Genomic DNA, 22,701 nt, shown 5'->3' on the forward strand with positions numbered 1-22,701 from the left:
GACGATAGCTTGCACACCTCATCTCCTCTACACCTGCCCCCAGCTACAATCCTCCTCCTCCTCCTCCTCTCAGAGATTATTCAGTAGTTTCCTTCACTCGGCAATTGCGCCTCTATCTCCACCCCTGCTGAATGTGTTGTGTTGATGACGAGTCCTTCATTTACAGGAAAAAGGTGATGAATACTTCATCAAAACTTTGACATTTCTATGAAGCTTTGTCGACGAGATGATCCCGGTTGATACCTGGTTGATACCCATCAACCAGGACCCCATACCTGGTTGATACCCATCAACCAGGACCCCATACCTGGTTGATACCCATCAACCAGGTATCAACCGGGATCATCTCGTCGACAAAGCTTCATAGAAATGTCAAAGTTTTGATGGCAGGTGAAAACTAGTTCTCCAGTGCCACCTCGTTCTCTTAAGCTGTCCCGTCAAGAAGATGCTGTATATGTTAAGTATCTTGGTGTATGTTAAGTGTAATTGGTGTAAGTGTTAAGTGTCTTGAGGTCATAAAGTGTCAGAGTGCATGCAAGGATTCGAATATTAAGCCAAGCTTCTGAAATTACTGGTCTCATACCCATCCTACAGATGAAAATGGATCTCCCAATCCATCTTACAGATGATAATGGACCCATACCCATATTACGGGTGGAAATGGGCCCCATACACATCGTGTGATTAGTTGTGAACCCTATATCAATCCTATGGACGGTAGTGGGCCCCCATTCATATCCTATGGGTTGTACTGGACCCCATACCAATCTTAACGGATGTAGGAAATCCCAAGCCAATCCTATGGGATGTAGTGGACTCCATGCCAATCCTATGGGTTCTAGGGGACCCCATACCAAACCTTTCTGGATGTAGTGGACCCCATACCAATCCTACGGATTGAAGTGGACCCCATACTAATCCTACGGGATGTAGTGAACGTTATAACACTCCTACGGGTTGAATTGAACCCCATACCAATTATACGGGCTGTAGCGGAACTCATACTAATCCTACGGGAATTAGTGGACCCCATACCAATCCTACAGGATGTGGTGGACCCCCATACCATTCCTACGGGTTGTAGCGGACCCCCACGCCCACCCTGTGGGTGGTAGCGGACCCCCACGCCCACCCTGTGGGTGGTAGTGGACCCCCACGCCCATCCTGTGTGCGGTAGCGGACTCCACCACGCCCATCCTGTGGGCGTTAGAGGACCCCCACGCCCATCCTGTGGGTGGTGACGGACCCCCACGCCCATCCTGTTGGTGGTACCGGACCCGCACACCCATCCTGTGGGCAGTTGCATACACCCACGCCCATCCTGTGGTCGGAAGCGGACCCCCACGATCATCCTATTGGTGGTTGCGGACCCTCACGCCCATCCTCTGAGTGGTAACGGACCCCCACGCCTATCCTGTGGGCTGTAGCGGACCCCCACGCCCAGCCTGTGGGCTGTAGCGGACCCCCACGCCCATTCTGTGGACTGTAGCGGACCCCCACGCCTATCCTGTGGGCTGTAGCGGACCCCCACGCCCTTCCACTGGGTGGTAGCGGACCCCCACACCCATTCTGTGGGCGGTAGCGGACCCCCACTCCCATCCTGTGGGCGGTAGCGGACCCCCACTCCCATCCTGGGGCGGTAGCGGACCCCCACGCCCATCCTGTGGGCGGTGGCAAATCCCCACGCCCACCCTATGGGCAGTAGCTGGCCCCAACGCCCAGCCTTTGTGCTGTTGCGGACCCACACCTCCATCCTGTGGGTGGCAGCGGTCCCCCATACCCATCCAACCGGTGCATGGATGGGTGTGATGGACATAATAGTGTGTTTGCTCAATTGTGGACAATTTTCCAATATCATTGACTATTTTCAATCCTATTCAAATATCATGGATCGGCTACATCCTCTGGAAGCCTCTTAATTTTGTTTTGAGAAATCATGGTAATTTTCAGTATATTATATATATACTGTGAATTGTAATTTTCAGTATATCTCAGTATGAAAATTATTCTATGAAATTTATTTATTTACTTATATACAAGAAGGTACATTGGGTTTGAGAGAATACATAGCATAGTATTTACAATTTTGTAAAGCCGCTAGTACGTGGCTAGTGGCGTGAAATATCATCAAAAGAAGGCACCAAACCGGGAAGGCTATGTAGCACCTCACACCCTCAAACAGCCGACGAGTATTAGGAAATAATAACTACCAAAACAATCTATTTATTATACAGTGCATCCTGGGAATGGTCAGTAATTCGACCTTGTGGAATACAGAGGACGGTTGGGAGACCTCGTGGGACTGAGCACAGAGTGCTCCAAATTTAGCTAAATTTTCTCGTAAGGAAAGAATTTATTCCCACATCTTATTACCTCATAGCAGCTTGAGGGCAGCAATATTCAGAAAAAAAAACAGAAAATAATGATGCTTTCGCGTAACAACAATATATTACAATAGTGTGCTTTGAAAATCTTAGAGAAAGTTGTAGGAATGTTCACAGAAAACGGTGTGACGTTGGAATATACAGAGGTATACTACTACAAACGGGATAGATGTTGGGTCCACAACAGGTCACACAATGTTTATGAGGTTCATTACCAGCCTAAAAGATAGGTATGGAAGGGGGGTCCATTTCCATCTGTTGGATAGGTATTTGGTTCACTACCACCTGTTGGATTGGTATTGGCTCCACCAATGCGCACAGGATTGGCATGAGGATCACTACCGCTCACTAAATTAGTATGGGGCCAACTAAAACTTGTTAGATTGATATGGGGTCCATGGGCTTCCAGAGAAATCCAGAGGCCTCCAAGGACCTCCAGGGGCCTTTAAGGACCACTAAAATGCCTTTATGGGCCTCCCTGGAACTTTAGGGGGCCCTCCACGGACATCCAGAGCGCCTGCGGGGATTTTCAGAGGCCTCCTGGGACCTCATATGGCCACTAATGAGCCTTCAGAGACATTTTAAAGGCCTCCAAATACCTCCAGAGGCCTCAGGGGACCTCTAGGGACATCCAAGAGACCACCAAGGGCCTCCAGAGACCTCCAGGGAATTTCAAGGGGCCTTTAGGGTCCTCTTGGGACCTAAAGGAGGCCTTTAAAGTCCTCCAAGGGCCTCCAGGGATCTCAAGGAACCTCAAGGGGTCTCAAGAGACCTCCAGTGACATTCAGGTGGCCTTTAGGGACCTCCAGGAGGCCTTTCGGGGTCTCCAAGGACCTCCAGGAGACTTCCAGAGACCTTCAATGTAATTCAGGGGACCACCAGTAACGTTTACAAGTCTTCAGGGGCCTCCAAGGACTTCCAGGGTCCTCCCGGAACATCAAGTGGGCCACCAGGCGCCTCCAGAGACCTCCAGGGAATTTCAGAGGGCCTCGGGGGACCTCCAGGAACCTCAAAGGAGCCTCCTAAGGGCCTTCAGGGACCTCAAGATACCTCCAGTAAATTTTAGAAGCCTCCAGGGGCTTCAGGGGACCGCCAGAGACCTCCAAGGGCCTCAAGGGAGGCCCTTGGAGGCCTCCATAGACATCCTGGGGCCTTTAAGAACCTCCAGGAAACCTTTAGAGATCTCCAAGGTACTCCAGGGACCTCCAAGAACCTAAAAGTGGCCTTTAAGGGGCCTCCAGAGATATCCTGGGTGCCTCCAGAGACCTTCAGGGGCCTTTAGGAACCTCCAGCCGGCCTTTAGGGATCTCCAGGGGACCTCCAAGGGACCACCAGAGGCCTCCAAGGACCTCAAGTGGCCTCAAAGGGGCCTCCAGGGCTATCCTGGGGGCGCTAGAAGACCCAACGCCAATCCTGTGGGTGGTAGCGGACCTTCATGGACATCCTGTGGGTGATAGTGAACCCCCACGGCCATCCTGTGAGTGGTAGCGGACCCCACGCCCATACTGTGGGCGGTAGCGGACCCCCCACGCCCATCCTGTGGGCGGTAGCGGACCCCCACGCCCGTCCTGTGGGCGGTTGCGGACCCTCACGCCCATCCTATGGGCGGTAGCTGACCCTTACAACCATCCTGTGGGCGGTAGCGGACCTCCACGCCCATCCTGTGGTGGTATCGGACCCCTACGCCCATTCTGTGGGCGGTAGCAGACCCTCACCTCATCCTGTGGGCGGTGGGAAATCCCCACGCCCACCCTATGGGCAGTAGCTGACCCCAACGCCCAGCCTTTGGGCTGTTGCGGACCCACACCTCCATCTTGTGGGTGGCAGCGGTCCCCCATACCCATCCAACCGGTGCATGGATGGGTGTGATGGACATAATAGTGTGTTTGCTCAAATGTGGACAATTTTCCAATATCATTGACTATTTTCAATCCTATTCAAATATCATGGATCGGCTACATCCTCTGGAAGCCTCTTAGTTTTGTTTTGAGAAATCATGGTAATTTTCAGTATATTATATATATACTGTGAATCGTAATTTTCAGTATATCTCAGTATGAAAATTATTCTATGAAATTTACTTATATACAAGAAGGTACATTGGGTTTGAGAGAATACATAGCATAGTATTTACAATCCTGTAAAGCCGCTAGTACGTGGCTAGTGGCGTGAAATATCATCAAAAGAAGGCACCAAACCGGGAAGGCTATGTAGCACCACACACCCTCAAACAGCCGACGAGTATTAGGAAATAATAACTACCAAAACAATCTATTTATTATACAGTGCATCCTGCATCCTGTGATTTTTAACTTATTAAAGTGTGAACTTTATAGTAACTATTAGCGTCCAGGATGATATTGTTCAGAATATTATTCTGCACAAGTGGCAGAATTTTTGCTCTAAGATCACTCTGTGACGCCGGATGGGTCCTCGGCGCTCTTCTCGTCTTTAAAGCAAGATTTCCCATCACCTTCCTCGCTCTTCCTGTCTCCGTCTCCCCACGGTACTCCTTGAGCGCCTTGAGCATAAGTCTCAAGACGAGTCTTATAGGATGTCAGGCGGTTCCCCGCTCCTTCCTACACGCCTTCTACAGCCAACCTCTTCAGTTCTGCCTGTTAGAGCTGTATGTTTTCCTTAAGATTTATAAGCATATAACCGTCTTTTCGTAACCTCCACTTCAGACGACCACATCCAGACAGTTAGGAAGGCAACCAAAACCGTCTCGGGGTACTAAGGAACATCTACAACGACGGGATAACATAACACGACATTACCTCTCACTATGTCAAGTCTGTCACTTGACACCAGCCTCTGATGTTGATGCCTCTCGTTGGTCTTGCCTCTCAAGTCTTCCTACTTGGGAACCTGTACACTAAACATTGCTATCTTCAACACTGCCAGTGTATCCTCAGGATAGATATAGGGTCCATGACTAGTCACTCGATGAGTATGGGGTCAACTACGACCCATAAGATGGGTATGGGGTCCTCTGCCAACTGTTGGATGAGTATGGGGTCCACTACCACCCACAGGATGGGTATGTGGTCCATTACCGGCCACTGGATGGGTATGAGGTTCACTATTGCCCACCTGTGTGCGGTAGTGAACTCATATACTCATCCTATGAGCGGTTGTAGGCCCCATACCTATCCTATAGGTGGTAGTGGACCCCCCTAACCCATCTTGAGGATGATAGTAGACCCCATTCCCATCTTGTGGGGGGTAGTGGACTCAATTACCCATCCAAGCGGTGACAGTGGACCCCATACCTATCCTTTTGGGTAGTAGTGGACCCCCATGCCTATCCTTTTGGGTGGTAGTGGACCATATAAACATCGTGTGACTTTTAATGGACCCGTCAACTATCCTGTTTGCAATAGTATACCCCATAGACATGTAAACGTCATATCGTTTTTTGTCGACGTTCCTACAATTCATACTCTAAGATTCTTAAAGCTTACACTATTGTATATACTATTTTTAGCAAATGCATCATTATTATATGCAATTAGCCTTAAAATCATCAAAAATACTAAAATAAGGAGCCTTAGGAGGTAGCTATTTATTTTTTTAATTAACAATATTAGGTATACCCAGCAATGTGCTGCTACCCTATTGTATATGTGATATTACACAGTTTAGATCAAGAACTAACTATAGGTTCAACTATTATTCCCATCTCACAGGATGGTTGGTCATACACGGAATCAGGGGAGAAAATACAAGCCTCAATACAAAAATAAAACTCTGACTAAAAATCAGGCGATAACATAATATGTAAGGCTGATATATTAGCCCCCACTAGCAAAATCCTGGTACAGCTCAGCTATGTATACAACAGGTGAACTATAAATCTTAATTTATAATTTTAATAATAATACTTATTATTATTCATTATTTAACTTTGCCTCGAGTCAACTAGATTTTCTTTATTTTCTCGGAATATTGCTCCCCCCTCAGGTTGCTCAGAGGCAGAGATGGGAATCAATTGCCATCCTTCTATCTTATTGGAGGAAACTGAGGTGTAGTCACCAAATATAAGCTAAGTCTCCATGGTGTAGTGGAAAGACACTTGCCTGGTGTTCCGCGAGCGCTTTGTCATGGGTTCATATCCTGGCCGGGGAGGATTTACTGGGCGCAAATCCTTAACTGTAGCCCCTGTTTAACTCAACAGTAAAATGGGTACTTGGTTGTAACAACGATTCTTCGCGGCGGGGATCGTATTCCAGGGACCTGCCCGAAACGCTACGCGTACTAGTGGCTCTACAAGAATGTAACAACTCTTGTATATATCTCAAAAAAAAAAAAAAAAAAAAAAAAAAAAAAAAAAAAAAAAAAAAAAAATGTGGCTCCAGTCTAGAGTTCACATACAGTCAAACACAGAACAAAGTTAGGAAAGGTTCAGAGGTATAGTATGTCACCAGGCTAGTAAACGAGCTGAGAGGTATGACGAATGAGGAAAGACTGCTGGAATTGAACCTCACGACACTGAAAGACAGAAGAGTTAGGAGAGGCATGATCACTACCTATAAAATTCTCAAGAGGAATTGACATGGTAGATAATGATAAACTGTTTAGCATCGGTGGGACACAGATGGAAGCCTAGTACCCAAATGAGCTACAGGGACATTAGAAAGAACTTTTTCAGTGTCAGAGTAGTTAACAGACAGAATGCATTAGGCAGTGATGTGGTGGAGGCAGACTCCATACACAGTTTCAAATGTAGATACAACAGAGCCCAATAGGTTCAGGAATCTGTACACCAGTTGATTGATTGATTAACAGTTGAGAGGTGGGACCAAAGAGCCGAAGCTCAACCCCCATAAGCACAACTAGGTGAGAATACCAGAAGTGGGAATGGAAAATTACAATTATCGATTAAATTTGAGGAAACAAGCTATTATGCTGTCCACGACGATGGGACAGGTACTATGGGATGGGTACTATGGGACGGGTACTATGGGACGGGTACTATGGGACGGGTACTATGGTACGCGAGGAAGGGTTGGTGCCTTTGATAGCTAATAACTGTAAATCTATCACAGAGAAACTGTGAACATTATCAGCATAGGAACTATGAGCATTATGTGACATAAGCACTATGGTATCTCTAGGACAAGTTGAGTAATGTATATGAACTTGAAACCATTCACAAGAAATATTCCACAGCAAAATATAATTGATAAAGTGAATTTTAAAACATTCAGGAAATGTGTACAAGAGGTACAATCACAAAGTTAATTAAAGCTTTTATTTTGAATAAAATATTTATTGCTAATAGACCTTATTTTTTTAGAGAATTGCACAGACATTGGGTCTTCAGATATACAAATTTGCATCTGTACATATAATGGCTACTCTATCATTGTATGAATCTAGTTTTGAGTACATATTAAAAAATTGAATTCATTCGTTCATTAATTTTATCTATTTCATTCACAAAGCATTAAATAAAATACATTTCAAACTTAATCTACGAAGGAGTAAAAATTCTATCTAACTTTAAAGTTTACATAATTCTTTCAAGATAATATATCAGACAACTGAGTATTTAGTATATTAAAGGGATTATTAAATAACTTATATTACAGCAAATACAAACTTATACAATACCAAAAGAAAACCCTTCAATATACTATGTATGCAAAATAAGCATCCACCTCCACATACAACTAGAGTATTCATACATTTATAAAAGCATGTATATAAATAATTTTTTATACTCTACATAATATACAAGACCATTTGTATGAGAAAAATACTGTACTCACCTAGTTGTGGTTGCGGGGGTTGAGCTCTGGCTCTTTGGTCCCGCCTGTGACCAAACTATGATGACCCAATTGTGATGATTCTTATTACATTTAAATAACCTGGGTTCTAAATAATTAAACCATTCAATGTCATTTGATTTTTCCTCTTAATCTTTTATTTTTCTCAAATGAAGAGGGCAAATTTGGTGTACTTATCAATAGAAACAAATTCAAAAGAATTCACTTAATAATAGGTCAAGTGAATATTCTTTTTAGGGTACAACTAAACACGTTGTGCAGAAACTGGTCATATTAAGCAATTACAAAAATGTAAAACTACAAATTTGGATTAGGTTCTAATAACGGTTATAACAAGAGGTTCAAAATAATGATCCGCAAGATATAAAATTGCTTCAAATATCAAATCTAAAACAATATTCCTCTTTAACCACCGTGCTGTGCGGTCTTAAAATATGACATTCCCGTTGTGCACCGAAAATAAATTCTTTGCAAAAAAATTTTTTTCCTTCCAAAAGTGATAAATACCCTCCCCTGATCACATATGTTGAAAATATTGCACAAATGTACTTATTTCGTCCCCTGAAAGTTGTTTTTCAACACTGCGGCTGACTGTGGACCAGGAGCTTACAGATTATGCATCAGACATGGTTGCTACCTTGAAACTGGAGCGCCCCATGGCCGTGGGGCATGCTGGGATCTTTTTTAAAATAGCAGACGATTACTGGAGGCCTCAGGCATCCATTTTGTACCCTGGTCACCGCACGCCAGTTTTGAATCGTATGCTATACCTATCATCACCCCGAGGGGCTCTGTGCACCCCTGATCTAGCATCTCAAGGCGCTCTGCACAGTGCAGTGGTTAAAGTTGTTTATTTGCATATGTCATTAGTTCTTAGTACTCTAAATCAGTAAGTAAATTTATTTATGCATTCCTAAAAAGAGTATTTCCACTTGAAGACTAATAATCATGAGGTGATTGGGAGCACAATATTAGTGTAATCATATTTATTATGAATTGACTTCAAATGTCTTGGGGTGTACAGCACTAGACAACATTATTTCAGTATCACAAAGTTCAGCACCCAAAGGAGTTCAATTAAATGTTTAAATAAATTTATGTTTTTAAACCATGAGCACCTGTAGCAAACTATTAAATTATCTCAAGCAAATAACTATCCTTTCGATATGAACTAAAATAATATCCTAGAAGATAACAAATAAAATATAAAATTTTTTATTAAATTTCATGATCACACAACTTTGATCTCCCCATTGCAGTGTGAGCAGCAATTCACAGTGACATGTTCATAGCGAGTGTTGGGATGGAAGCGATGCATCATGGCAGACCTGCCTGGAGACAGAGTACTGCACTCGGCACATGACGAACCTTCATTAGAGCAGAGTCTTCCCACCAACTGGGGAGTAATAATCAAGTGTTAAAATAGGTATCACAAGATTAAAAATGTGCAAAAGGCCAATGTGAAGAAAGTTTCACATTTGTTTAAGAAAATAATACATGAGGCCAGCATACAATTATGTAATCAGTATTATTTTTAGTTTTCTGGGGGAGCCCCTTACAGAGGCACAATGAGTGGGTAGCACTCTGCCACCCTACAAGGAGAGCATCCAAAAAGTCAGTGAACCAATAAAGACCACTGTTAAGTTCAAAGAGACCGAGGCCTCAAAACTGTCAAACAAACCTCCAACAATGTAAACAAACGATCAAATATCTCAAAACAAGTGTGTACACTCATTTGTTCCATCTCTTCCACTAGTAAGGAGAGGAGTGGGCTGGGGCTCATGCTGTTTACTAGGCAACACCAATGGTTCTCAAGCAGATGTGCAAATGAAAAGACCCCGAACCGATGACCTGGAAGGAAGGGAGAGAATCGGAAAGCCATTGGAGCTCAACTAGAAAGAGGTTCTTAATTTCTGTACATTCAATGTTGGTTTTCTGGGGAGGAATTCCTTGTGGCTCCCTGAAGCTAAATACCCACAGAGAAGATAGAGAGGGACTCACCAGGAAGAGAAACTACAGGCAGTCAGAGCAAAAGCAAGATTTCAGTCGAGAGACATAACCTAAGCTAACACAGGCACAACGAGATCCGGGAACAAAAACCAAGTATTGGGCAACCTGTTACACTGCCAAATCACCCCAGGACATGTTAGTAAAAACATGCCACAGGAGCAGTGTACTTCCAAATATCATAGGCACGAGGGTAGACCATGCGCACGAAAAGGCAGGAAGTGAAACAAAACATGAGAGCTTCTGAAATGGCACCGAGGAAGTATCGATGCCGAACACATGCAGCAGCAGTTCCACCAGCACTCTATGATAGGATATTTAACATGACATGCTGGTCAAGAATCAACCAAAAGATCACCTGAATGGAAACCTAAGATGTTCCTGCACCCCCGTTGTATTTTTCTTTGCATCAGCTAGGAATTGGCACCTTCTTTTTAAGCAGCTGTATTTCCTAATTGTGAAGCCCTTGCGAAGGATGCCTATTAGCTGGAGTGGTTATGGTGGGGAGGGGGGGGTTCCTGTAACTATTTTTTCCTCAGCCCAGCTGTTGGTTCAGGTCCTGGCCAGGCTGGAATCCTACCAGGAAAAATTGGTTCTGGCTCTTTGGTAGCCGACTCAACTTTGGTTTCAGGTGCTGCTTGCTCAATGTCTGAGAACTTGGGGAGGGGGAAAGGAATGGTTCACCTGTAGCTCCACCTCTTTTTGAAGGTCCACCCAATAACGTACCTCACTGGTTTGAACTTCTCCTTGACTCTGCGTCTGGCATTTTTGATAAGTCTTTATCACCATCTCTATGGTGAGCAGGTGGCTGACTTGATGGTATTCCACCTGTTGTTACCTTGCTGGCAGCAGTATGAGGGTTCTTGGCACACTTTTCACCACTCTTACCAATAGCCAAACCAGAGATATAAGAACTCCCACTGACTTTAATCCACCCAAAAGGCATTCATTGTGAGAATCTCAAGATCAGAAAATTATGTCATAGGAAGAAAGCCTCCTGTTACAATTAAAATGGTCCACCTGGGAACACCCAAATGTTTTGCACAGCCAATAAAATAAAACATTGTTGACAGTGCACTCCACGGAAATGGGACAGAAATAAGAAAGAATTTTTGACATACCCTGCACATCAACTGCTCAGAAACCAAATCCCCAGAATCTAAAAAGTGAACCACCTGAAGAGTCCAACTTCACGAAGTAAGAGACCAGAACAAGCCCTCTCGATTCAGACAATGAACCACCATGGAGCAGTTGGAATGACGCCAGATTACAGAACCTGCTAAAAGATGAATATCCTGCAGAGCCTACCAATTCACCACAAACTAGAACACCATACTGTGTGCCTGATAAAGGGGACCTGCCCAATGACTCTGAGAAGCATGATGAGCACTCATCAAAGACCCCTAATTCAAGGCTGAAGCATCTGTAAACACATTGAGTGCCAGGGAAAGTAAGGAGCAATAACCCTGAAAAGCCTGAATAAGAAACTGGCAAACCCTAGTCCACACCCAAAAGTACCTGTGGCAGCAAGAAGGAGAAATCCAGAGAAATGTGAACAGAGCCTGATGCTTAACCCTGCTCTGCTCCTGCACCATCACTTGAGAAGTCACTGGGTAACCTGGGGATTCTCTAACATCAGCTGGAGGAATATTTCCAGAGAAGGGATGCAAGCGAAAGAAAGAAGCCAAATGAGAATCCATGACCAGGCCCAACCAAGAGAAAGCCAGCGATGGAATCAATGGGTATTTCTGCCAATTCACAAGGAACCTGAACCACATAAGAAAACTGGCTGAGAGCCCGAACTAGCCCTTTGTCAAGGTAGGCCAAGACACAAACCCCCAACAATTGAAGACTGTAACCTACCACATGCACCAACCTGGTGAAGGTTCAGGGAGCCAGATTTAAACCAAATGTGAAAACCTGCAAGCAGAATTAACCTCAACTAACCTTATATATGTATAGTGATCTCTAGTCACTATGTACATTGACGGAATGTACATAAAACCTTCAGCCCTAAGGGGGACACCCTCAGCAAGGGAAACTGAAAACCAACTGAGGTTAAATCATTGTAAGTTTTATAAAACACAGAAAGAGAGAGAGACACAGAGAAACTCAGAAACTCACGTATCATTCTAAGGGTCCTGCTCAGCCCAGAACTTAACACTATCCCCCTGGGTAAGTGTCAGGTTCACCACACCAGACTTTTCGAACAAAAGAAACTCCCGACAAGAAAGAATCCGTGCCCAGAATAATCTTCTCCTGAGAAATAGAGGATTAGGAATCCTTAGAAATCCTAGAGGATTCAGTGGAATCCCAGGTTGCATTGCTTTAATACAACTACTGTACTTATATTTAGTAGGAAATGAATATCATAGACAAACTCTTTTGTAAAACAATCATTTTTATTACAAGACATTTAATCTCTTTAGTTTGCAAAGGGTTACCTGTCGAGCCATTTTTTCCCCTGGTGTTTGTGTTTCCAGTCCTTCCAAGGAGAGAGAGCAGCCAACAGATCGGCCAAGGTCACCAAGCAGACGGTCCCGGACAGTCTCAGCTAACACATCACCATCTACAGCAAGAGTGACTAAGTCTGCTGAGGCCAAAGGAGGAACACCACCCGATTGAGCAGCAAGTGGGTCAAATGCATCACTTAGCTGTTTGTTCATTCTGTTATAAATAAGAACATTTTACATTGGAAAGTACACATAAGTGTTAATGATTTGTCTTAGGTGTCAAAGAAAAGTGTGAGTTGGATTGTAAAATTCAATCTGGTAAAAGTAAATGCAAAATACAATACTTTTCTGTTAATTAGTTCCCAGATAGAATTGTTACAATATTCTGATAAAAGCACATGGTATCAAAATTTAACAGCATTACAAAATTGATAAATTGGTATGTTTATACAAGTCACTACTGTATATAAGGATTAATAAACAGTACAGTTCTTCACTAAAAGTAAGGTAGATGAATGGAATGAAAATGTACCTTTCTGGACTGGTACCTCACTTGCTACCCTAGCTCATAGCAAGTTACTTATAGTTCACACATTATGAACACCATTCATTCTACTGTATGCTCTAGTAAAGTTTACCCCACTATGGCCACTGACTATAAAAAACACTGGTGCCACACGGTTAAGGAAAAGAGAAGGTGAATACTGTAATCTATCTCAATATACTACTGAGCAACCACTTGCTATGAGACGAAACAGAAACACTCCACTCACCATCCCCTGTAAGCAAAGTCCTTGTGTTGATTAAAATCAACCTCATGACCTGTTGTTCTCATTAACCCAAAACAGTAGTGTTACACAGGATGGGGATGGCACATTAGAGAGGCAACTACAGAAGATCTCAGTGATCAATGTAGATTATACCCGAGTTGTGGATGTTATCACACATTTAGTTGAAGTACTGTGATTTATCAATTGTATGCACTGTAATTGTGCAGTTCAATCCATACTGTCACTGTGTATAACATCTTGTAGGTTCTTTTCTTTCTCGTTCCAGGAAAAAACATGAGTTTATTCAGTGAATTGTGTAGGGGTTATCTCTGTGATTTCCCACTTATATTTTATCTGTGATTATGGATCTGTGTGATTACATTGTATTATAAACTCGCTATATTGTGTTCAAGTTGTGTAGTGTATTAAAGCACCAGAAGTGGAGTACTATTTTGTTACTGTATTTGAGCAGTCTGCACAACCAGGTTTCATTTATATTATGATTAGTGATTGGACAATCAGTGAGCATAATTAACGCAAATTAATTACCTTCAGTAGGGAAGGTTAACGTGACTAACAATGTGTTGACTACTGCCAGTGTGGTCAAGCTATCCGAGTGATGAGCTAAGCATTAACGTAATTCATTGCGAGTTAATTAACAGTCAGCGTGACAGTAAGTGGTGCGATATACTCTCTGATTGTTTAATTATCTGGTGTTATGGTAATTATCTTTGAGAAGCAGCATTTGATTGCTCAACTGTCTGTGTTGGCAGATCGTAAGTAACGTAAATTACCTGCTCGTGGTTGACTGTCCAGGAGACAGTAATTAATGTAAATAATTACCGTCATTATACTAATTAACGTAATCGTGTAAAATTGTCATTTTGATTGGAATTGTTCAATCAAGTCATCTTGTACTTGTCATAGTACTGTAACATAATTATTGTTTGACCGACGTCTTTGCGACGTGTGTGTAAACATAGTAGAATAGATCACAGAAGACTGTCTCTGTGACAGGTTCGTCTGTTGTGTCTTTGTTGTTATTTTAATGTGTTTTACCGCAGTCATTAGTAACTGCTACTTTGCATCTGAGTGGGCACCCGTGTTAGTTAGTTAATTTTTGAGGAGCTGCAAACGGTTTGAGGAGCAGTTTAAAATAGCAGTTTGAGGAGCCCCACGACCTAGTGGATAAGAGTGCCAAGGATTTGGACTCTGGCGGCTGCTCTTGCAATTTATTTCAGTCTTAAATTAAAATCTCAAATCTAGCATTTAATATGCTGGTTGTGCAGTCCTTTCTGGCTGAGGACACTTGTATCAGTGCCATACCCCAATAAATCATCTCCATAGCACGGTAAGGAAAAGATGAAGACGAGCCTGATAAGATGATGATGTCCTTGGTGGGCCCAGCACTGGCTAGGCACCTTAGTCAAGAAATATTAATAAATCATTCAAGCTTGCCTGTAGATATTAAGAATGTGCTGTCTTGCCAAATCGTGTTCATCTATCACCACCCTCAGTGCCTCTTCTGCTTCCTCCAATTTCTGCATCAGTATCACCTTGCAACTCACCAGCTCATCCACAAGCATACTGTTGATTACAGCTTTATGAATGTATACAGCAAAAATTTTAATATTTTGCTACTAATGGCTTCATATAATAAACAATTACCACTATGTAACCATTACATAATTCTCTTATATTATTACAGTATTTACATTCAAAACATTACAGTATCTGGTATGTCTTATCTACAAGAAAATGACCTGCTACCTGCTTCCAAGAAACTTTGAGCGCCAAACATCACACTGAATTCCCATTCTTTCCTTTTCTTCATAATCACGATCAACTCGAGCAGAGTAACGGCGTATCATGGTTGCCATGCGTGCCTTGTCTTCAGTAAGACATTGCACTCTTCCTTGGACATCCTCACCAACTGATGCAACCAAAAGTTTTTTCAGCTCTGTATTAACCTGTAATTTATTGAAAAATAAGAACATATTCAGACTGTGAAGTCTATCTAAACTGTAAAACATCAGTGGAATAATCTGAGTTACATGCTACATGTAAAATGCTACATGGGTCAGGATGGGAGGTCTGGGGAGGCCCGAGACTTCCCCCTTCCCTATCCCGGGGAGGGGGGGGGGGGGGGGGGGGGGGGGGGAGCTGCGCACAGTAGCACAGCGGCTGTGGTGACGTCATGGTTGTTTGTTTTCTGACTGGGGAGTTCTCCTTGCTCATTCGGCTTTGGATTTGCAATTTTTAACCAGCTGTAGTTTGTTTTGGGATTCCTCCCTTTCAGGGTGCCTGATCTGGTAGATAGCAGATATAGGCTGCTTCCAACTACATGGGGGGTGTCTATAGGCCAATGCTCCTTGTGCCTCTCTAAGGGGGCCAGGTTCTGACTCGTGGTCCGCGGTAGGTATAGAACTCTATTGATTGATTGTTGCCACGGTCTAATATATACACATCAGCCCGGTATAACTCCGGGGAGCCGAAGGGGCTCTTCACAGAAAAAGTGTTATACTATAATTTAGGTAATTTCTACCAGTTTGAGTAAATGAATAGTTTATAAATTATCAGAATTATATAGTACTGTAAGGCTAAATTTTCTATATAATCAATATAATTCAGCTAGTTAAACACTCTATAATTGACTTATTTTCTGCACTAAGAGTACAGTACTGCCATAATGATATAGATGTATATACTGTATATGTATATAAATATACAGTACATGTATATTTTCTAAAATATGAATAATACATATATTACCATCAATATAGTACTTATTTTCTATACTAAGAGTGCTGTAACAAGTCACTTATGGGGAGTTAAAACTACTACATTGAGTTATATTAATAATGATGTATAAAGAATGCAGTTTTTATATTAAAATACTGTACATCATTTTGTCACACATGCATCCTGTTCTGTACACAAAAACAACTACTGTAAAGGAAAAGTAAACAATCTAATTCATCTATTTACTAAACATATTTATAAATACACACTAAAATACCTGTGACTGAACACTCAGCTGATTCTCCAAGTTGATCTTCTCTTTCTTAACTTGGCTGAGTTGGTCTTCTAAGGTCTTCTTCTCGGAGTTCAGTACAGATGTGTTCCATTCCCAGGTTGCTCTCTCCTTTTCAAAGTCCTTTACTAATATGCTCAGCTGAAAAAGTTAAGCAAAAAGACTAATTTTCATTTACCGAAAATATGTCTAGTCTATATGCTACCTCTATGGGCCAAAAAAAATAAGGCCTGTATCATGATGTCATATCTATTAAGGCCTGTATTATGATGTCATACCTATTAAGGCCTGTATGATGATGTTACGGATGTTTCTCACAGAGTCACCGGGCCTCCTCCAGAGAAACACATTTCATAAGTAATTATATTCAACATCGAATTTCTGGAGGGAGCTTCCATAGTGGCTCCCAGAAGCTACCTAATCACAGAGAACAAAACGATACCTACCCGGAAGGAAGAGAGGTGGCAGGCACTAAAACGAAAAAGAGAACATAGAATGGGAGACATGATCAAAAGCCACATACTACCAACTGACTAGGAACAGGCACAATGACTAAATACCAGGCTGCCAGTACTCTGTTAGAACGCCAAAACCCCCGAGCATGGATATCAGCCAAGGACATGTTGGATAAGATAGCAGCCAAAGCCGCTTGCTGTATTTGCGAACACCATGGGCCTGAGGGTAGACTGTAGGCTGGCTAGACATATTAACACTGTGGATGACCTAAGAAATGCAAGTCTTGGAATAGAAAACAAAGGAAACAGGGTTGTCCAACAAGGCACCCACAAGACAGAGCAGGTGGCCCGCAGGTGGCCCGCAGGTAGTGGTGAAGAGCCTCCAACAGACACGATAATTGATGCATCCTAGTCGAACCAACCAAGTATCAATCGCCAAAGAACCCCTCCACAACCCTACCAACTCATTCTTCACAAGAAAAGAAGGAAAAGGCTGCAAATTCAAAATCAGGCACTAGTGGCCAAAGGAACAGAACAAAACAGAATAAAAGAAATTATTTTTTTTATTAAGAGAATTTCTTTCATTATTTATTAATTATGTATTAGAAAGTACAGCCCCTAATCAAACCAGACATCATCATATACTATAAAACAAAGAAGACTACTGACTGCATCATTAAAAACAGCCCAAAGTCAACTGAGAATCCTTTGCAGCAGTCAAACATTGTATATATATGGACACCTGCCCCCATGAAGAATGTAACCTTCAATCCAAGTACATAGGTATGATGTTGACTATGCTCATGAGGCATTCAACCTGTCATCTTCAATCAGGTGCCTCTAATTTAATTTAATTTTGTCCTGAGGCCCCTAAAAATCAGATGAGAGAAGCCAATGACATCACCTTAACAAGAGAAATGCCGAATAAAAGCACTTGCATATTAGATAAAACCCAAGATGTAAGAATACAAATTCTTTAAGCATTACACAAAAAGGAAAAACCCACCATAAACACTCAAATAACAGAATTATTCACTTTGCCTACCATGAATGAGAGCAAAAGCACAACGCGAACATGTCAACGATGACATCACTGCCCAAAACAGCATGCCCTCTTTGGTCACTAGAGCTCTCCTTACCTTAGCACCTGACTTATTTTTGTATGCTTAGTTTCTTAGCCCGTCACCTCCCTTTCCCTCTAATCTTTTTCTTTCACCTTTCTCCTGACTTAATTTTATATGCAACTAATCTTGTGTTATAAATCAGATGTTCCCTCATGTCTTATCATTCCTCACTTAAGAATGAACCTTATAGGTTCAAAACATTGTGTAAGTTATAATAAGTATAATTCATTATACAGTTAATTCTTTATTCTTTTAGTTATCCTACATATAAAGTATATATTATACATATATATATATTAATATATTTATATTACCCTCTCAGCACTCTTGTCCTCAGCATTGGTGTTTGAAGGCAATTTGTCTTCACATACTTCAGGTTCAGTTGCCTCGGGTATTGGAGTCCCACTTCTGCCTTGTTTGCTCCCCTTTTTGTTCTTTTTATTAAGTATTGGCTTCACACACCCTTTATATGGCTCATATGGCACAAACTTTGGTTCTTTTCTCTTTTTAGAATATACATATGAATTTCTTTCTCTTGTACATAGGAATGAGCTCATGTTCTGAGTTCTTGGAATTACAGGAATGATCTTCTTTGTGTATAAATCTTTAGGTGGCAAATTGAGCAAGTTTGTGTCTGGGCATGACATGATGGAAACTTTTGTGAGTTTTTGAGCAATATCTGCAACTTCAGGTAGGTAGTTCTCTGAAGTCTGCTTAATTGTGTGAACCCTGTCTTTTCTCGCTATTACAGGACTTTCCAGTTCAGTATTGTCTAGTTTGAGTTTGTGAACAGCTTCAACATTGTGAATGATGTCTTTGTTGATCTTCTTATACCCATTCTTTGATTTTGTACAAGCTTTTCCCGATTCTTGTAACTGTGGAGAAGAAGCTGGTTCCTGTTCTTCTCCATCTCCCCGAGACCTTTGGCCAGCGGCTACTCTGTGAAGTGTCACACCTGGAAATAATCTCTAATAAGTACCAAATGTGAATTAATAAATCACATATTATATACAAAAAATGCATTTTTTTCCAAATACAAAAAAAGCAATTGTGTACTGAGTAAATTGTTATAAATTACATACATAGAAAAAGCATTTCAGTCATAATCAAAGTTATTTCCAGATAGATCAGAATTACTATGAAGAGCCCGTTTGCTTTAAAAATATTTCCAAGAATTACAATACTCTAAGAAAATGGTCATTAATAATTATGGTTTTCTCAAATTTATTCAGATAGTCACAATATATTATTTTATCTGCATTACAATAAGAAACCTAAGGAGAAAATATATTCAAAAGCAAGCAAAAGTCAAAAAAATAAAGTATTACACGTCTCCTATTAATAATTTTTAGATCCTTTTGGCCCAACTTCCCATCAACAATACTTGGCACTCTGCCCCTTGCTAAGGGGCAGAGTGCCCCTTGAGTTATACTCGTATTTCAGATTTTTGTCTGAGAACATAATTTTTTCATTCTCGCTTATTTGGCAGTATTCCCTTAGGTGCAAGGCGCAAAATAATCTAACTAAACTAAAAAACGTTTTCCAGCATTTTTCCTTCCTTTTTCCAACTATGTACCGAACCTAGCTTACATCTTTCCTAACCACTGTACTACTGAACACTTTCACCTCAAGCAATTGGTTCTAATTCATGGATTTCAAATGGCCAAACCACCACAAGTCATCAAATGCTTTCCTTTTTAACATAACATCCAATAGTGAAGACATGAGATCACAACTCAACATATTTGTTGTTATGAATCCTAGATTTAATTATAGTACAGTATCACTTGAGATACCCTGGGGGTCAAAACGCTTATGGAATTCTTATAACTAATTAAAGCATCTAAAATTTTCTCATTTGGAGTACAGTAATTTAGGTCAGAGTGAACTCTGAGTTTCAGAAGTCTGAAGCGATTTTTTTAATATACAGTACAAACCTACTCTATGATATTTCTTTACTGTTATAACTATAATTATTGTACAGTATCATATTTTAGATCTGACACCACAGTCCATGAAAGCTCTCAATTTAAATGGGTGTTTGTTAATCCCCAAAACACTTTTTTCCACTAAATTCATCATTGGTTTTTAGGACTTGAATGTTATGTTATCAAAGATTATGAAGTTATTTAATTTGTATTATTTTGAATAGAAGATTTTGCAGTACCCACAGTAAATGTAAAATTTGCAAAAATAATGTTTGCACATTTTTATAAATGAATTTCTTCCTCATTTGAATTTGCCTTTTGGGTATTGTCAAATTACTGAAACTGAGAGCAATGTTCAAAAGAGAACTCAACAAGCACCTTCATAGGATACTTGATCAACCAGGCTGCGACTCGTACGTCAAACAGCAAGCAGCTGCATTCAACAGCCTGTTTGATCAAACCAGCAACCAAGAGACCTGGTCAGAGAGCAAGCCATGGGAAACTGATACCCAAAATCATCAACAAGTTGACCTAAAATGAAATTACTGTACAGCATACAAGTGTTAACGAAGAGTCTCTGAATGCATCACCAAGTTGCACAAAAAAATTACTGGTAAATTTAGCTTTTTATTTGTGAATCAAAGAGACAGAACAACATTACCTTGTACTGGATAAAGAACTGCACCTGCTGGCTTCATGGTGTGAAGTATTGTACCTAAGATGATGAATACCACTTTAATTGTTTGAATTTGTTAAATCTACAATAATTGAGACATCAAATTCAAGTTACCATTAATGTTGGTATGATGCCCAACGGACAACGGCAATAACAATTAATAGTGCAATTTAGCATTGAAACTGAAGACTTGTGATAATGACAAACAAAAGGGTAGTAATATGCCAATAAAATAAATTACTTGTAAAACTTTTTAGATTAATTAAGATCAAAAGCTCACTAATTCAACAATACAAATTCAGGATAGCTGGAGTAAGAAAATCAGTAAACTGGGAACTTATTAGAGTAATTGTAGTTTGGGGGTTATACCACATAACTCAGAGTTCATTACAGAAAAATACTTTAATTATTTCAAACTGGCTGTTACTGGGCCAGATACATCATTATATATATATATACTTTATGTAACATTAGCTTACATAAAAATATTGTTTTTGTACCCCCCCTGGGACTGTATCAAAACAGTGCAGCTCCACATGGGTTTGTATGCAAAGAGTGCAGCTTAATGTGGGGTTGTATCCAAAAAGCACAGGTCAATGTGGGATTGTATCCAAAGAGCACAGGTCAATGTGGGGTTGTATCCAAAAAAGTACTGGTCAATGTAGGGGTTGTATCCAAAAAGCACAGGTCAATGTGGGATTGTATCCAAAAAAGCACAGGTCAATGTGGGGATGTATCAAAAAAGCACAGGTCAATGTGGGGTTGTGTCCAAAAAAGCACAGGTCAATGTGGGGTTGTATCCAAAAAAGTACTGGTCAATGTAGGGGTTGTATCCAAAAAGCACAGGTCAATGTGGGATTGTATCCAAAAAAGCACAGGTCAATGTGGGGATGTATCCAAAAAGCACAGGTCAATGAGGAGTTATATCCAACGAACACAGCTCCAAGTGGACCTGTATCCAAAGAGTGCAGCACCATATGCACATATATCCAACAAATCCACAATTGGCTCCAGATGTTGTCAATATTTAGGCTGCAAACGTAACCTATTCCACCAGGTTTCGGCTTCGTTACTTCAGCATACATTTACACCTACGTGAGGTAAATAACGAACACTAGAGGTGTCTCTTTCACTCAGAAAAACAGTCTCTTGTTACCCACTTCCAACACCTCTTCCGGAAATAAACAACAGCCAGGGAGATGTTTACCTTCTCTCGGTGTCCGAATACGACAACTTCCAAAATAAACAAAAATCGAGGCTCAATTATATCGAGTTAATTATATTGAGTGAAAAGACTTAGTTATTCCTTATATAATAAGTGTTGTAACATTTTAACTGTTATCTAAGGTAAATTAAGAAAACTATAAATATATACTAAATCATATGACATTTTTCATAGGGTAGATAAATTAGGGAGGGTATATCTAAACATACCTTCTTATAATGTCTACAAATTATATTATATTTGTACATAATTAATTTTATTTGTACATAATTAATTTTATTTGTACATAATTAATATTATTGTATATAATTAATTTTATTAAATTCATATTAACAAGTAAGTAAGTAAGGGGGGTAGAAATAGCCTAAGCTACTCTATCCCTTTGAGATGTATTTATTGCTTATCTCAATAAACATACTTGAACTTGAACTTGAGTAAGTAATTAACAAAAGAAGGCACCAAACCGGGAAGGCTATGTAGCACCATCAAATGCGCGGAATAACCATTGAGGGCAACCAGAAAAAAGAGTAGTGCTCAGAATACTACCCTGGGGCACACCTTCGTGAGTCTGAGGAAGGTGGGAAGGACGAGGAGAGGAAGAGCGCAACACGCGAGCATAAGAGACGTTAGCATAAGGCGGGAGCCGGCGAACCTGGCGCCTCGCCTCAGGAAAAGATAAACGCTCCCGGTGCTTCAAGTTGAGGACGGCTGCCTCAAGCTTGTAATGGATACTCGCACGGGAGGAGGTAGGGTTGGCCTCACCGCAGTTGAGGCAGCGAACCTGGGGAGAAGTGCACTCCGACTTAAGAGTGACCTTCGCCCCCACACAAAGGACAGAGAGAGACAGTCCCAG

General features: G+C 41.3%; 1 protein-coding gene across 5 annotated transcripts; it reads right to left on the minus strand.

The window, feature by feature from the left end:
• Positions 1 to 7,635: 7,635 nt before the first annotated feature.
• Positions 7,636 to 21,903, minus strand: LOC123746564 (uncharacterized). Of its 5 annotated transcripts, none has more exons than XM_045728157.2 (8): positions 21,831 to 21,903; positions 20,609 to 20,662; positions 18,334 to 18,974; positions 16,426 to 16,581; positions 15,177 to 15,376; positions 14,865 to 14,993; positions 12,628 to 12,850; positions 7,636 to 9,572 (listed from the first exon to the last, which is right to left on the minus strand). In XM_045728157.2, the coding sequence occupies exons 2-8, from the start codon at positions 20,643 to 20,645 to the stop codon at positions 9,408 to 9,410; spliced, it is 1,551 nt and encodes a 516-aa protein (XP_045584113.2). In that variant the 5' UTR covers positions 20,646 to 20,662; positions 21,831 to 21,903; the 3' UTR covers positions 7,636 to 9,407. The 5 variants fall into 5 exon arrangements, with proteins under 5 accessions (XP_045584113.2, XP_045584112.2, XP_045584115.2 ...); XM_045728156.2 differs by having other exon boundaries at positions 21,784 to 21,846; XM_045728159.2 differs by lacking the exon at positions 21,831 to 21,903 and adding an exon at positions 21,719 to 21,822.
• Positions 21,904 to 22,701: the final 798 nt, after the last annotated feature.

This window comes from Procambarus clarkii, chromosome 90, assembly GCF_040958095.1.
Source record: "Procambarus clarkii isolate CNS0578487 chromosome 90, FALCON_Pclarkii_2.0, whole genome shotgun sequence".
NCBI lineage: Eukaryota > Metazoa > Arthropoda > Malacostraca > Decapoda > Cambaridae > Procambarus > Procambarus clarkii.